At 36.8% G+C, this 18468-nt stretch overlaps 1 protein-coding gene across 1 annotated transcript; it reads left to right on the forward strand.

Annotated features, from left to right (window-relative positions):
- The first annotated feature begins 17034 nt into the window (after nt 1-17034).
- Nucleotides 17035-17568, forward strand: LOC145100038 (uncharacterized). Its single transcript, XM_079037469.1, has one exon. The coding sequence runs from the start codon at nt 17035-17037 to the stop codon at nt 17566-17568; it is 534 nt and encodes a 177-aa protein (XP_078893595.1).
- The last annotated feature ends 900 nt before the right edge of the window (nt 17569-18468 follow it).

The raw sequence follows: 18468 nt of genomic DNA on the forward strand, positions 1-18468 counted from the left end.
AGAGTAGCATGGTCTATTTGGGTTGCACTTCATCGGAACAATTTGTATGGATAGTCTTTTGAGAATAGTATGTTTATGGTTTATTAATATACTATAAGTTATAATATATTAATATGAAATCATATTATTTAATTAGTATTGATCAAGAATTAATTTAAAATTAATTTAGTGATCAAAAGGAACTGATTAAATATAGACTCTTATATATATATATATATATATATATATATATATATATATATATATATATATATATATAGAATGGGCCAAGTTCATTTAGGATGGGCTAAGCTTGCATGGATAGTCCATGGATTTTTTAATCCATGGATCCTATGGAAATGAAAGGTCATGGGTATTAGGTTTTACATGAATGTAACCCTAATCCTCCATACTATATAAAGAGGTCTTTGGCACATGAAATGACACTAGTGTGTGAGTGAACAAGAGTGGGCCGATTTCTAGTGTGATTACTATTCTCTTAAGTTTTGCAAGGTGTTTTGGTGATTTGTGATTCCACTTGAGGCATCCACATTATTGGTGCTAGGCTCTTGAAGCTCCAAGGAATCAACCACAAGAAAAAGGTATGTCATCCCACTAAGTTTTATATTACAAGTACCCCATGGTATGTTAGTTAGGATGAGAACCTTGTAAAAATCATATTTGCATGTATAATAGAGAAAACATAGATCCAAGGTTTATAGGGTTGCATGTACACCATAAGAGTGTTAGAATGCTCAAAACCCTTTACTGGTATCAGAGCCTAGGCTTGTTTTCATTATACTTGATGCAAAATGCTTTAAAAAGTCGAAAAATGTTCACTGTTCAGTGGACTCGACGAGTCCATGTATAATCTCATCCTACTCGTCGAGTAGGCTCATGCGCTCGGCGAGTAGGAGGACATGTGTGCAGTTTTTTGAGTTTTGCTGCTGGAAATGGACTAGAATCATTACCCTAAATTGTTTTGGACTTATAAAACCTTTTTTGGTGTGGTAATGATTATGCTAATCCATTTCAATGGTTATTATCAAATTTTCAAGTTGTATATATGTTTATATGATTCTTGAAATTGTTGATATGAATGTTCATAGTTTTGAGTTTTAGTAGATCATAGGAATTATTTACAAATTATTTGTTAGTGTAATTATTTATCTAAATGTCAATTAATGGACTCCATAACTTGTCCTCAAGTTAAGGAATTCCAAAGGTCTTTTCTTTAAAACCATTAAAACTCATAAGTTATAGAAATGAAAAGTTTTTTAATAGTTTCAAAACTTTCCCTCACGTTTTGGAATTTGTAAAGTCTCACACACACTTTAATTCCAATCCCTTGAGTTTTAAAAGCAAGTCAGTCTTACCGTGAGTAGGCCTCATTCACGAAGTCGGTCTATAAGGGGGTATAAGGTTGTTGCCTATAAAATGGCAGCTTAATGGGTGTCCACTCTCACCCAACGCTTCCTTGACTGGTGGAGGTTCGTTAGCCGAATGGGTAGGACAAGGACTATAATTCTCATTATAAGTATAATGATAAATATAAAGTAACTAAACCTTTTAAAAATTCCCAATCTTAGTTACTTTAGGAAAATGTGAAGTTGGTGCTAAGCCATGAAATTACACTTTGTACCTTACCAAGTCGTTATTAGAGCGTGTGTGGGTAACCGACACACTAACATGGACTAGTAAGAGTGGCAAAGGGTGACTTAATATTTATCATAGATCGGTGGAGCGCATGTGGGTAACTGAAACATCGATTAGGTGATAAAATTAAGGGTACCAAGTTAATTTGCATGGTAATTCACACCTTGTTTGTGATCCTCGGCATCCCAATCACAAACTTGAGAGGGCACAATCGAGATTTAAACATGCCATTGAAAAGTTCAATGAATCTCAAAAGATCTAGGAGTTTCAAACCAATTACAACCTAACTCCTATTTCGTTTTTCATGGTGGAAATTGGTGAATCGTCATTCGCCTACCTTCAAATATTTTATAGCTTAGATTACGACATCCCTCTTCCAAGTTATAAAATATTGTGTTGGGTCATAGCCTTAATATATCATATTGGGTGTTCTATTAAGGACTTAAATCAACTAACTTGAATTTCTCCCATTGTAGATGTCTGGTTCAAACAACTATGATCTTCACAGATCTCTTGAAACAAGCTTTTCTAATGAAGATAATGTTCCGTGGTTGGATCATGGAGATCATACTTCTCTTCCTCCACCTCCTCCAACTATTCTCCCTGACCCACAAGCTCGAAGACTTGAAAAGTTCAAGATCACTCAAGCCCTGCTTGCAATGAAACATGAAGATGGAAGGCTTGTGTGTTATCACTTCCTAGAGATGAAGTCACATATCGACAGGCTGAGAGTGTTGGGTGTCGATGTCCCAAGGAAGTTGGCTATTGACTGGGTTCTTCAATCACTTTTTGAGTCATATAGTGAGTTCATTAAAGACTACTATGTGACAGATCACGACATGACCCTAATAGATCTTTCGTATTTGCTTGTTGTTGCTGAATCAGCAATGATTTGGTGCAATGGTCAAGCAAATTTGATTGGAAGGTCTACCTCTCAAGGTAACATTGGAAGTCCGGAAAAGTTTTCTCTTCCCAATTGAAAGGGATTGGCCATGGTCAACCCGTTTGACCAAATGGTAAAGAGAAAGGCTAAGTCTGTGACAGTCCCATGTACCATTCCCAAAGAATCTGTATGTCTTTACTGTCAAGAGAAGGGACATTGGAAGCAAAGTTGCCCTAAATACCTGAAAGATATGAGAGAAGGAAGAATCAAAAGGTTTGACTCTGCTTCAGGTAAGTCCATTATCTAACTCTGTTAAGTTTATAATTGTTGATTCTTAATACATGATGTGACTAGGTTACATTTTGATGTATGGCAGGATCAAGCAAAGGGAAGGAAACTTAAAGGAAGAGTATGTTGAATCTGATCACGAAGACGGATTTCAATTACATGATTTGAAGATCAGATTTTTGAGCTGCTGCTTAGGAGTCATGATAGATTGCTAGGAAATATGTAATAGCATAGTTTTCATTTAAAGTTGCATTGTAAGGAAAAAGTTTTTTTCCGCATTTCATAAATAATTAAAATTTTGTTTTATTTTATATCTCCTTGCAATGGCTTTTATCGAAAATTGATGTTTGTATGTTTCTAGCAATAATGGAAATATGAATTTGATTCTTTCATTTGTGGAAGTGTCTAAATTTACCAAATAAGGAAAGATTCTCATCTCCCAAGTTTCAATTGGACCGAAACTTGGAATCATGCAAGTTGTATTATATGATGAATGAAAACTTTTAGCTTTGGAAAATTAAGACCAATTGCTTGTTCACATGTATATGTCAGTCAAGTGAAGGACTAAGGAATTGAGTACATATTCTTGTGCACTGGTCAAGTCCACCACAAAATATCAATAAGACTATTCGTCATGCTTTACTAAAGTTTAGTAAATATGGTTATACTTACAAGTTTAAGTATAATTCTTAGACATTGGAAAAGTTTCGATGTATGGCAGAACGAAGGAGAACAATCAAATTAGGCAGAAAGATAAAATTTTCTCAAATCTGAAAAGATGGGAGTACTTTAGTATAATGTTTTGTGATCATCATAATGATTAAGAAAACATATCACAATTGGTCCTCTAAGGACATCTTAGTGCATTCCTATGGCTAAGAAGAGAAATCATGAATTGTTGAAATGGTTAAGTCAAGAAGATGAGTCATACTTCGTTGCAAAACAATTCTTAGAGTCATACTCAAGATTGTAACTTGAGTGACATATCTTAAAAGAAGGTTTATAACACTTGTGAAATGTAGAATAAAAGGTTTTCTACTCTTGTAACTTGAGTGACATATCTTAAAACAAGGTTACGTCTTGGGTTTCTCCGAGGAGGCATCTTTTGCTTTAAGAATTAAAAGATGAGGAGACAGTCAGATATCAAAATAAACATGAATATGAAGAGTTTTTGGATTAAAACTACTTTAAACTCATAAGTTATGGAATTAATTAGTTTTGAATAGTTTCAAAACTTGCCCTCAAGTTTTGGAATTTGAAAAGTTTTCACTTATGAATACTTTAATTCCAAGTTAGCCCTTTAGAATTTTAAAAGTTAAAATTCAACCCTTGTACTTTATAATATTATAAGTTAATAATATATATATATATATATATATATATATATATATATATATATATATATATATGTATAAGAGTAAAGTCAGTCTTACCGTTAGTAGGTCTCATTCACGAAGCCGATCTATAAGGGGGTATAAGGTTACTGCCTATAAAATAGATATCTAATAGGTGTCCACTCTCACCCACCGCTTCCTTGACCGGTGGAGGCTCGTTAGCCGAACAGGTAGGACAAGGACTAGAATTATCCCTTCATTAAAAGTATTAATGATAAATACTAAGTAACTAAACTCTTAATAATACCCAATCTTAGTTACTTAGGAAAATGTGAATAAGGTGCTAATCCATGAAATTACACTTTGCACTTTGTTTAAGTCGGTTAGTGGAGCGTGTGTGGCTAACCGGCACACTAACTCGTATTTAACAAGGTAGGAAAAGGGTAACTTAATGTTTATCATAGTATCGATGGAGCGTGTGTGGTTAACCGGCACATCGTTTGAGGGGTAAACACTTTAGGGTACCAAGTAATTTGCATGGTTACTTCACACCTTGTTTTGTGATCCTCAGCATCCTAGTCACAAAACTTGAAGGGAACACTCAAGATTGAAACATGTCATTGAAAAGTTCAATGAATCTCAAAGATCTAGGAGTTTCAAAACCAATTAAAACCTAAAAATACATTTCGTTTATCTTGGTGGAAATTGGTGAATCATCATTCACCTACCTTCAAATCTTTTATAGCTTGGATTACAGCATCCCTCTTCTAAGTTATAAAAGTTTGTAGGGTCCTAGCCTTAATATTTCATATTGGGTGTTATATTAAGGACTTTAGATCAACTATCTTGAATATCTCCCAAAACATGTCTGGTTTAGACATTTATGATCTTCCCAAATCATACTTCTTTCACATCCTCCAATTATTCTCCCTAACCCACAAGTTCTTGAAAAGTTTAAGTTCACTCAAGCCCTATTGGCAAGCAAATGTCTATGTGTGATCATATCTTGGAGATGTAGTCACATATTGACAAGCCGGGAGAGTTGGGTGTCAAAGTCTTGAGAAAGTTGGTGGCTCAATCACCTTCTAAGTCACATAGTGAGTTCTTTTGGTATTCCTATGAAATAGACTATGACAAGACCCTTAATGATCTTATCTATTTGCTAAGATCAACTTCCTAAAACTTTATGGACATTGACAATGATGACATTGGATATCTAGTAAAGCTCTCTCTTCCCAGTGGAAAGGGATCGGCCATAGTCAACTCGGTTGACCAAATGGTAAAGAGAAAGGCTAAGTCTGTGATAGTCCTATGTACCATTACCAAAGTGTCCATATGTTAAGTTGCCATAGGAATGGGCATTGGTTGCGAAGCTGCCAAATTTATCTAAGGATGTTAAAGTCAATAAGTTTGACTCTACTTCAGGTAAAGTCCACTATCTAACTCTGCTAGGTTTCTATTCTGAGATTCTTGATACATGATGTGATTGGGTCACATGTTGATGTTTTAAGAATCAAAGAGAACTGAAGAAACTTAAAGAAAGGATATGCAAAATCTGATCGCATAGATGGATTTCTATCGCATTGTTTGAAGATCGGATTCTTGAGCTACTTCTTAGGAGTTATGAGATATTGTTTAGGAATAGATAACAACAAGTTTTCATATGGATTGTAAGGATAAGTTTTTCCGCAAAGCTTTAAAATAAAAGGAAATTTTTTATTTTATTTATTTTATGTATCCTTTCAATGGCGTTTGTGGAAAATTGTTGCTTATATGATTCCATTAAGAGCAAGAGTGGAAATATGAATTTGATTCTTTCATTTGTGGTAGAGTCTAAATTTACCAAATAAGGAAAGATTCTCATCACCCAAGTTTTAGTTGGATAGAAACTTGGAATCATGCAAGTTGTATAGCATGATGAATGAGAACTTTCAAGCATTGGAAAAATTAAGACTAACTACTTGTTCACATGGATGTGAGTCAAGTGAAGGACTAAAGGGATCGAGTACACATTCTTGTGCACTGGTCAACTCCACCACAAAAGATCGATAAGACTATTCATCATAGTTTACTAAAGCTCAGTAAATATGATTATACTTACAAGCTTAAGTGTAACTCTGAGACATTGGAAAAGGTTCCAATGTATGGCGGGGCGAATAAGAAGAATCAACTTAGGCAGAAAGATAAAAGTTTCTCAAATCTGAAAAGATGGGAGAGTACTTTAGTATCAGTTTTGTGATCATCTTAATGATTAAGAAACCATAGCACAATTAGTTCTCTAAGGGAATCTTAAAGCATTCTTATGACTAAGAAGAGGAATCTTGAATTGTTGAAATGGTTAAATCAATAAGATGAGTCATACTTCGTTCCAATATAAGTCTTAGAGTCATACTTCAAGATTGTAACTTGAGTGGCATGTCTTAAAGAAGGTTTAAAACACTTGTCAAATGTAAGAGTAAAAGTTTTCTACTCTTGTACATTTGAAATTGGTAAGTTGTGATGTTTTGGATAAAACAAAGACCATCTAAGGCCAATTGTGTGAAGTGTTTATCTTGATTAGAATCCACACTATCTCTTCGATGCTTGACAAGGGAGTCTTATAGGTAAAGAGGACAGTGGGAGTCTTAAAGGTCTTGAAAGTCTCAAGAACTAATCAAGAATAAAACCTGAAGTTCTTAACTAGCACACGACTTGAGGTTCATAACCTATCGTATTGACATATTTTGTGCCCATTCCAATTAAAGTTGGCTTTGCATATGAGTTCTTAGAGTTCTCAATTGGTTGCACAACAAATTGGAAGCAATGGCAGGCCCTTGAGCTGCCAGGTGGCAAGAAATTAAGATTGAGTTCAGTCCATATGAGCTTGGATTTGTCATTATCCTTTTCACGTGACTATGGTTTTGACAATTCACATGGATAAGAACACATAAACCATTAAGTCTAAGGGTCATAAGGTTTCTCTCCGATTCATAAAAATGATGGTGAGGAAACACTTCCGCCAAGTAGATTTGAAGTAGATAGCAATTGTGATATTTGCATTCTCAAAGTCGTTAGTGCAGCTGTGTGGTTAACCGGCACACTAACATGGACTTGTGAGAAGTGGCAAAGGTCTAAACAATTGAGAATATGATTACGGCATCCCTTTTCATAGTTCTAAAATTGTTTAGACACACCTGTGAGCTATCTAAAAGAGGTGTATGATTTTGATAAAGTTTTATCAAAACAATCTAGTATCAGAAATCTGAACTTTGGTAAGAAAGTCAGCTAATTTCTGAGTACATGTCAAAGCTAGTGGGAGCATAAGTGTTATGCTAATAATCAACATGTTAGTGGGAGCATGATAATTATGATAAGTATTGCAAGTTAGCAATGTTAGTTATAGAAAACAAAAGGTTTCAATTGGGAAAAAGTTGTTTTGCTATAATTAAGGGAGAGGAAATTATACTTCATCTCAAATCTATAAGCTTAGATCGTGAGGTTTTAATCATTTAGTCAAGGATATATATATATATATATATATATATATATATATATATATATATATATATATATATATATATATATAAATTTCATGTTGGAGTGGCTCAACATAAGGAAATTCTGTATATGGGTCCATTATTTGCGTTCTAAAATTCGATTATGATTACGACATCCCTTTTCATAGTCGAATTTTGAAAACATGGCAAATAAAAAATATTGTAGCAAAAGAATGATCTAGAATCATGTCTTTATGTGAGACATCATGAATCGTATCCCATATGCTTCGGATATAGGATCGATTGCATGTGTTATAATATTCATCTGTTCTAATTTTTTTAAATGCCTAGGGCATTAAGAGGGAAAAAGTACAAGAATTGGATATGACTAAGGTGATTAAGCAATTGTTGAGGAGAATCTGAGGTGTTACATAAGATTTGTTTCTCATGGATAGTTGGAAGTATGGTGTAAATTCTTGGAAAGGACCATATTGACATATTCTGAAAAGAGGCAACTCTTGTTCAGAAGTGATAGTCAAAATGGGATTATGGAAATGTCTCCATAGGTGGAAGGTATTCAATTTGTGTAAGATTAGAAAAGAATTAATGCAAGAAGGATGTTCAAAGGAATGTACTTTGAATTTGAGACTTCGTTTCCATGGAATTGATCTCCATTGGAGTACTTTGTAATGCCTGTTGCCAAGTCTTTGTGACTTTGTGCATAGTCACTACAATAGGATCAATGCATTTGATTTTAGAATCTAACAAATTTTGGTAAATGGCAGGAATTTGGAATTCTTACATTTACGATAAGGTTTTGGGATTATGAAATGAGAATCATTGGAATCATGTTCAATTGATCTATTCCACAAAGTAAGGATCATAGAAAAACATAGTGTGCATACTTGGTGTATGGCATAACTATAGTTTGGATAAACATAGTGTGCATGCTTAGAGCATGGAATGACTATTGTTTTGATTCAAGTATAAAGTTGATTATTTGAAACATTATGCAATGAATAATGTGTAATCAATATAGTGATAAATAAAAGGTGTTCTATTTATATTCATAAGTTCTGAGACCATATTGGATTCGATTATTCTTGTGTTTCACTTTTCATGTTTTGACTTCCCGAATAACTAGGTTATTCAAACTATCCACAGTCGATCATACTTTGGAAGTAGGTACTGAGGCAAGACTGTCATGAAAGGTCTATAGTTTGTCTGGGACAAAGTGGCTGCAGTGTTCATGAGTGCTCCCGGAATGAGATTCGAGTATTGGATTCAACCCACGCACATTTGAATCACTTCATGGATTTTATCATGAGTGAATCATGAGACGATAATATCTTATATTCTTCAAACCTAGAGATATGAGTTGTTGACTATGAGTTGGTTATACATTGATTGTACGAAAACGTATTGGTAACTCGATGTTATAAAAAGTGCCTTTGTGTATGATTCAAGAAAGTAGTAGAACAAGCATATGAGTCGAAGTTTATCCATTCCTTTTACCCATGGAGGGATAAAAGCAATATCTGTGGGCCCCTCAATGATTTAGTGATGACACCCCTAAGTGCTTGGCCAAGCCTAGACTATTTGATTTGTTCAATTAGTCAGTCGTCATAAATTAGAAATCGGAAAACAACAAATGGACAGAGAGAATGATTATAATCCACTTCTCAGTCCATATGATATCTAGAATGGAGGAATGTATGATCCATTATCTAATAAACACGTCATTTGACTAGGTTAGAGTTCGGCAATGGCTTTAAGAGCTATGATTGGTAATCGGGATCTTCGAGTCGTACTTGAATAATAGTTTTAGACTTATCCAAGTGGGAGACTGTTGTATTAGATATCTAATGTGACAACCCGATACTCCAAGTCAATGTAATGTTCAAAAAGTCAAATATTATAATCTATTTTAGAATCAATAAAAATAATGTCAAAAATGAAATGTTCAAAAGTCTTAATTGGGATACATAAAATGTCAGATATCATGTCAAGGTTTTCAGAAATATAAAGAACACTCAAATCCGAGTTATAACGAAGAAGTTATTACCAATCAAAGATTCGTGACAAAACCGGTAAAACATTGTTAAGCGTGAAAAGTGAAATTTCAATAAAATACTTTTTAGCCTTAAGTATCTAAAAAAAGTTGTAGATTATGATAAACCGTGAGCGTACATCAAAAGAACGTCCAAATTTGACTTCGTATGAGGAAGTTATGATTTTTCTAAATTTCAGCTCAGAGGTAGACAGCTAAAAACTCAAATTTAAGATCGAGCAATTTTCAGCCGACGCAACCTAAACGAGAGTTGGAGGTCTCTACAATAGTATTACAATAGTAAAAATACAGACAAAAACAAACATCGGATGAAGAAGTTATGGATTTTTAACGGAATTATCCTATCCTGGCCTATTTAAAAAAGAATATTAAAAATTAAAGTCAAAATTAGCCGAAAAAGTCTAAATGAAAGTTGTAGATTATATTCTCACCTACGCGTGGATATAAAGAACGTCAAAAACGGAGCTTTTATGCGAAAGTTACGCATTTTTGAAGTTTTTGGCACACACATCAAGGCTTATCTGAAAGAATACACCCAGCATACGAGATGCATGGACTCGGATCGGCCATGTCGCCCCATACCGCTCTATTTCCGTCCCATCCGAAGACCGGAGACCGTGAAATCATCGCTGACGTACGCCCCGCGTACGAGGGAACGCCCAGCATGCGAGGTACGCCCTGCGTACTTCGGTGTACGCCCAACGTACGAGGGCAGTTTTCTCTCCTATAAATAGCATGCGAGACCTCCGACTTTCCTTTCCCATTTCCTTTTTCTCTCTCACTCTTCCTCCACGTTTAGCATCCCGAGATGATCCCGACTAAGGTCCGAAGCTCCGAGATTCCCAAAAAACTCACCACTTCCCGGTCGAAGTGTTGCCCGAGGAAAAATCTCGTTTTCGTCAAATCACCACATTTTCCATGTGTGTTCGTACCCCTACATTTTCCCATTTTCTTTAGTTTTCAGGGGGGATACAAGTTAAAACACCAAAATATATTTGAAAACTTTTCTTGACAGAGTACAACATCAATGTTGTGCCCTGTATTACCGACTATTTTACCCAACCTAAACTTGATGTTTTTTACAAAACTGTAGAGTACATGTATAAGAGTTACCCACACCATGTAACATGCTGGGCAAGGTGTGTACGGTGTACAATCATTATTTCAAATGTCATTTTATGATAATACAATGACTAGCATAACAAGGATTCATTCAAACACATACAACACTTTTGATAAACTATAATAGGTATAGTTTGAACACCTCGGTTGACAAAGAAATAGTAACTCAAGCGACTTACAAAACAAATATTTCATTACACACTACGTGAACTTGTTAATATATAAACTTGAGAGACATTCTCCTTCGGGGTACTCTTAAGTACCACGGAAAAGTCCTGTAGTTATAATCAGAAACTCATGGAGGGAGAACGAGATAGTTGTGTATAGATTTATACTGGGCCTGACAAATCTGCACCTAAGCTGCTTGCAACAGCTAGACCAGCAGGTCTGGGGTGACAAGTGTCATAACATTCCGACGCCTGAAGAACGTCGCATACGAGGTATTCTAGTCTTTAGTATGGTTATAACATCTCTCAAGGGGTATTAACAAAACATAAAGTTCACGAAAATTCTAAGATTTTGCACAAAAGAGTTTTATTTAAACATAAAACCACACACAAGTATGACGATTTACTTACATATACTAAGTCTCGGTTCTGTTAAGACTACAACAAACATTTTTGAAAATATTGGATTTTATGGTAACAAACTTGTAACAGACTTAAAGTGACTACACTCATAAATTACTTATGCACTCACCGGCTTTATGTTGATACTCTCTTTTCAAAATAACTTGTATTCTTAGGTAATCAGTAATTCAGGTAACCACAAGATTTCTGAAGTCAAGACGCTAAGGCGTAGATTCTTTTGCTATATTTTGAACATCACATGGAATTTATTTGGAAACATGTATTTTGGAAACAATGTAACCTTTTAAATTATATTTATGATGGTTGTGTTTGCTTTCTTCACTATGGTTATGATACTGAGCATGATGTCATCCTCCCCGAATGTTTCCGTTGTTCAGGTTTGGGGGTGTGACATATTGGTATCAGAGCTTTGTTTATAGTGAACTAAGTATATCGAACCACGTAATATATATACAAACTATAAATGCAATGGGACAAAACTCTTCTAACGTAACCTTCAAAAAAATACTTTAAAAATAAAATTTTGTATTTTTATAAAAGTATTCGTATAATCAACTCACTAGTTCAGTATCACAATGGCAATAGCATAAAAGTATCGAGACAAGTTGGACACCAAGATCCTGCTTCAGGGTATGAAGTCACATCTTGGATGAATATAGCCTGATCAACTATATTTAGCCAAGGTATGATCAACATATGCCGAAGAAGAATCATGATGAACAACAAGTCTTCAACTTACCAACAAACTTGAGAATCAAACATAAAAATACTATAGGAGTATTTTATCACAAATAATCACATTATATATTTACGATAACTAATTTCTTATACCAAAATTCCACACAATATCCTTCTTATCACTATTCTCGTACAGGCGCGATGGCAGGATTTCATTTTTCGGGTGATCCCTACTTTCCCAACCAAGGGAATGCCGGTTGGATTGTGGAAGACCCAGAGGAGGATTCCGAAGAGGAACCCATGGAGGATGAGGAACCTATGGAGGAAGAGGAACCCATGTAGGAGGAAGAATCTGTAGACAGTGAAGAGGAAGAAGACTCAGATGGAACCGACTCAGAACCCGAGGTTTACAACCCATACTCTACCCCTATCCCTCAGCAACGCTTCCAAGACCCGACTCCCCACTGGGCCGAAACTATACATCGTTGGAGCCGAGAGCAAGGTCAACGACCTCCCTATGGCATGGAACAAAGTTTCTACGATCTCAGCAGAGGAGGGTCAGCCGCCCGAGCCCTTCCCATCATAGTTCACCGTGTCACACGCCACGAGGAGCAAACAAGAGTTAACACCCGCCACCTTAGGGATGAGATTTAGAACCGGAAAACCGGACCGGAATCAGAACCGGACCCGTTAGAACCGGAATATATAGAACCGGTTCCGGTTTCGGGTTTAAAAATTGGCTTTATCCGGGTTCCGGGTAATCCGGGTTTGGGTCCATTGGGTCCGGGTAAACCGGGTCTAAAATACGGAACCGGTTTTTGGAACCGGAACCACTTTTAGGGCCGGAACCACTTTTTGTGAAACGTTTACAAGATGCATATCTTATTCGTTTCAACTCCAATTGACATACGGTTTTTTCCAACATGTAGTTTAGAGTTTGTACATGATTTTAGACTATAAATTTGTCATTTTTAGTTTTATATTCATTGACTTACAGTCCTCAAAAGTTGAGATACCAAAGCTGAAAGTTTTTAGTTTTTTAGTTATTTTGTATTCGGTGAAAGTTTTAAAACATACATATCTAATTCGTTTGAAGTCGAATTGACATGTGGTTTTTTCCAACTTCTAGTTTACAGTTTGTACATGAGTTTAGACTATAATTTTGTCATTTTTGGTTTAACATTCAATGATTTACAGTCCTCTGAAGTCGGGATATCAAAACTAAAAATTTTCAACTTTTCAGCTATTTGTTTTTGTACTTTGTATTATGTGAAAATATTAACACAAGTATATCTCATTCGTTTAAATTCGGATTGACATGCGGGTTTTTCCAGAGTGTATTTAGAGTTTGTACATGATTTTAGACTCTAATTTTGTTAATTGTGGTTTCGTATTCAATAAGTTATAGCCCCCCCAAGTCGGGATATCAATATGAAAATTTTCAAAAGTTCAACCCACTAAGTAGTAAGTAATTACCAAAAAATTCCGGTTTTTTCGGGTTTTCCGGGTCTAAACCCACTTTATCCGGTTCCAACCTATCCACTTTGATGTTTCCGGGTTTTCCGGTTCTAAACCCACTTTACCCGGAACCATACCCGGAACCGAACCGGAACCGGTTCCTATATACCGGTCCGGTTTCCGGTTCTATAAAATCCCGTTAACCGGTTCCGGGTTTTCCGGGTCCGGGTCCATCCGGTCCGGGTTTGGACCCACTTTCATCCCTACGCCACCTCATGGAAGTTGGAGCAACCAGCCAAGTCAACTCCGTTCGCATTCGCCGGTTGGATGATGACCACAATCGAACTCGAGACCGCACTGAACTGCTCCGACGGGAAATGGCCGCAACCCGAGCTGAAGTGTAAGAACTCCGAGAATACCGAGCCACTCTAGAAGGACGTCTGACAGACGCAGAACGCCAGGAGGCTGAATCCAGAGCTGAAATGAGAAACCTTGTGTCTTCACTCCGTGATCCTCAGAGCTTCAACCTCCTCAAGTAGTGATGTACTGCTTGCTTTAGTCTAATCTAAATTGCAGATAAATACTAGCATTTTATGTACGATCTCTCGACTTAAGTGTTTACACTTCCGGGATCTAGTAGGCGGTCAAAAAATTTCCATACATTGATGTAACATAGACCCCTTGTAGGGTTAAATTTTCCCCAATATTGTATACTAAGTTATATCAATGAAATTGATACGCTATTTGCTCTATTACATCAAGTTCATGACATGAATTGTTTTCAGACTAAATTTACGAGTATCCAATTTATGATCGTTTGATGTATAAATAAAATTATATATAATTAATGTAACATCCCCAAAATCACGGCCAGAAAAGACAGGTTTCATTTATGTTTTTAAAATAATTTCAGAGTAAATCCTTTTGATTTAAAAGAGTTGAGGAATTTCTTCCCAAAAACAAAATATGATAAAATAATATTTACCAAAGCATTTCATAGAAAAATGTATTTTCATTATATAATCAAAACTCGGGATGTCATGTTCCGATACAGACACAAAAGCATAAACAACAAAAGATAGACCATACAACAGTTACATATAACAACTAGTCTAATAAACAAAATAACTTGATGATTCATCCATCTTATGCCCTCGCGCCACTACCTGTAATACATATAAATTGAATGGGTCAGGCTTGGGGGCCTGGTGAGCAGATAGGGTTTTCAACCCGCAATAAATAATTATATTTACGTCCCTAAAACAACATCTATCTCAAGGGACCTAATCTTTGATTTTCATCGGGAAGGACATTACTGCTAAGGGGTTTCCTCAACAATAGATGTCCTAAAGGCAACCATGAGGGGGATAGAGTACACCGGTGAACACATTGTTCACAACACCTACAGGTTATGAGCCTGCTAGCATTCCACAAGACTATCTAGAAAGAGTATGTGGTCATTATCCATAACTAGATCAACAACAACAACAACATTGAGGCCTCTCATCTGTTTATCACACATCAACTATCTACCCATGTTCTACCCAACATATTAGTAGATAAAAATATACATTTTTATACATAGTTTAAAACCTGTATAGCATTCTCTTTCAATACATATTCCAAACAGCAGATGAGACACATACACATAACACGTATATCATAGAGAATAAATTATATCTTTGAGGTAGAAGAAAGTGAATATACATTCACACAAATAACCAACAAAATATACACAAACACATATTTCGTATAAAATACTTCATAATTATGCGTTAGAAGAAAGTAACTACACACTCACTTGATCAGAAGATGATCGGACAACACTACGACTTGTAGAAGTAGTATTCTTCGGTAGATATAGAAGATCATCACAAAAACAGGGCTCCTCGCAGGCAGAGCTTCGGCTCGGGAATTTTACTTCTCGGGATCTTTGGGGCTTCGGGACTTGCTTTAGGGCTCGGGAATGATATCGGGGCTTCGGGGTATAAGTTGCACGCAAAACGATGCAAAACGGGAGAGAGAGAGAGAGAGAGAAGAGAAATTGAGCAAAAGAATCGGCTGCCCTCGACTTCCTTTTATAGGGGTTGGAAACCTCGATTACGCTGGGCGTAATCTTGGTTACGTTGGGCGTACTTCGACGTCAGGGCATGCATATGGCTTGAGTGACGTCACTGCATGCGTAGCTGAGGCGGTTCCGGGTACGCTGTGCGTACTCCATTACGCTTAATCAAACTTCAAAATTGCGTAACTTTCGATTACGAACTCCGTTTTCGACGTTCTTTATATCCACGCGTAGGTGAGACTACGCTCCACAACTTTCGTTTAGACTCTGTTTGCTAATTTTGACTTTATTTTTATTATTTATTATTTATTGGGCCAGGACAGGAAAACTCCGTTATAAATTCATAACTTCTTCATCTAACGTCCGTTTTCGTTTGTCTTTTCACCATTGCACTACTATCAATGAGATCTTTGATTCTCGTTTAGATTGCTTCAACCAAAAATCACTCGATCTCAATTTCGAGTTTCGGGTTGCATACTGCTATGTTGAAACTTAGAAAAATCATAACTTCCTCATACGAAGTCAGATTATTTGGGCATTCTTTTTGTGTACGCTCTCGGTTTAACGAACTCTACAACATTCATTTAGATCACTAGGGCTAAATATCGCTCTATTTTAATTTCGTTTTTTACGTCATTCAGCGTCGTGCCGGTTCTGTCGCGAAACTTCAACAGATCATAACTTCTTCGTTATAACTCGGATTTTGGCATTCTATATATAATCGGAAACCTCATTTCAACTACTACAAAATTATCCATAGATATCAGTTTTATCTAATATTTCATTTTGACGCTTATTTTATATTCTTAATTCAATTAAGACACATAATTAAGCACAAGACACATAATACTCAAACAATACAGTTCTATTATTTCAAAACGGGTTACAAAGGTTAACCTAGACTATTACATCACTATTAATGACAAGCCCAGAAACACAGGCGGTACAACTATGACCATATCGACCTAGATATGGTCGTTCGACCTTGGATCCTATTCCTTGTTTGGTTGTGGGCCCAGGTCAGACCCATTAGATTCAAAAGTTTATTTAATCTTAATTATATGTAAATATTATACATCAAACGATTGATAGATGGGCCCAAAATGGATTCTATCACAGACATTTCAGGGGAAACAAATCTTCCAGCATTCATAAAGCCTATATTTTATTATTTATAAACCTATAGTATGAATGGATTCATACAATATCTTTACAAGTCGGAATCATGATGCACATAAAGAACTAATAATGTTTAGCTTAACTCTCGACTTATGAGCGCTATCAAAAACTTATTGTCTTTTCATTCTTTTATGGTAGAAAATGCCACCTCGTAGGAATCCTAGACGTGGCGGCGCCGCATGAGCTGCACCACCGCCACCTCCACCAACCCCTCAGTTTGACCCGGTAATGTTCCAGGTTGCCGTAACAGCCGCAATGTCCCAAATCAGCACCAATAATGCGGGTGGTGCAAGTAATGGTGACACAAATTCTAACAACGGGGACAGTCAGGGACGCTCGAGAGAGTGTACCTACAAAGACTTTACTAATTCCAAACCTAAAACCTTCAATGGAAGCGGAGGTGTCATAGCACTGCTACAATGGTTTGAGAAAACCGAATCCATCTTTGAAATATCTGCATGCCCTGAAACAAACAAAGTCAAGTTTGTAGCATGCACATTCTCTGAAAGGGCACTCACCTGGTGGAATGGCCACGTCAAGACATTGACACTTCCGGTGGCTAACTCGATAACATGGGAAGATCTGAAGACCATGTTGATGAAAGAGTACTACCCAAGGGGCGAGATACAAAAGTTGCAAGAAGAACTTTGGGGTCTCAAAATGACAGGCTTTGACATCCTGTCTTATACCTCAAGGTTTAGTGATCTAGCCATATTGTGTCCAGGGATGGTTCCCTCGGAAAGCAAGAAGGTGGAGAGATACATACGGGGACTATCTCCCCAACTTTAAGGGAATGTATTGGCCTCACAGCCAACTAACTTTGATAGTGCCAAATAACTGGCACAACAACTCATCAACCATAAAGCCAGCCATGGCACTGTGACAACCACCTCCGAGCAAGCTAAAGAGGGAAACAACAAAAGGAAATTCTTGAACAAGAAGAAGGGTCTATCTGATCAAGACCCTGCCAAAAAGCAACAATTGGTTGCTGTGAACGCTGCCATAACTACTGCCAACCCAACTTCGATAAGGCAATACGCTGGGAACCTACCCAAGTGCAAAAAATGAAACTACCACCACAACGGTGCATGCCGTGAAATGCAATGCACCAACTGTAACAAGAAGGGGCACACTGCCCGATTCTGTAGAACTCCAGCCCAACCAAACGCACAAGCTGCAAATGCCGGAGCAAGCCGAACCTGCTATGGATGTGGAGAAGCAGGACACCTCAAACGTAACTGCCCGAAGGCAAGAAACCCCAACACCGGCGAAGTGGGCAGAGTTCTGGCGATAGGACATAAGGAAGCAGTTACAGAACCAACTGTGGTCACCGGTACGTTTCTCCTCAACAATACATACGCATGCATTCTTTTCGATAGTGGCGTAGAGAAAAGCTTCGTGAGCCATCAATTTAAATGCTTGCTTAAACAAAAACCGCAAACACTAAAACACACATTCACCGTAGAAATGGCTAACGGAAAAACAGAGAACACTAACGACATTTACACCGAGTGTACCCTCACTCTAAACAATCACTCTTTCCAAATCGACCTTATGTCGGTCACCATAAAAAGTTTTGATGTCATTATTGTCATGGATTGGTTATGCCATCATCGTGCTGAAATCCTATGTCACGAAAAGGTCGTTCGCCTTAATCTGCCAAATGGCAAAACTCTTGTCGTTTATAGA

The sequence above is a fragment of the Lactuca serriola genome, chromosome 1 (assembly GCF_051521515.1).
Source record: "Lactuca serriola cultivar US96UC23 chromosome 1, Lser_US96UC23_V15, whole genome shotgun sequence".
Classification (NCBI taxonomy): domain Eukaryota; kingdom Viridiplantae; phylum Streptophyta; class Magnoliopsida; order Asterales; family Asteraceae; genus Lactuca; species Lactuca serriola.

What these genes read in the sequence shown, in the direction of transcription:
- LOC145100038 (XM_079037469.1), top strand. Translation starts at nt 17,035, where the DNA reads ATGTCCCAAATCAGCACCAATAATGCGGGTGGTGCAAGTAATGGTGAC.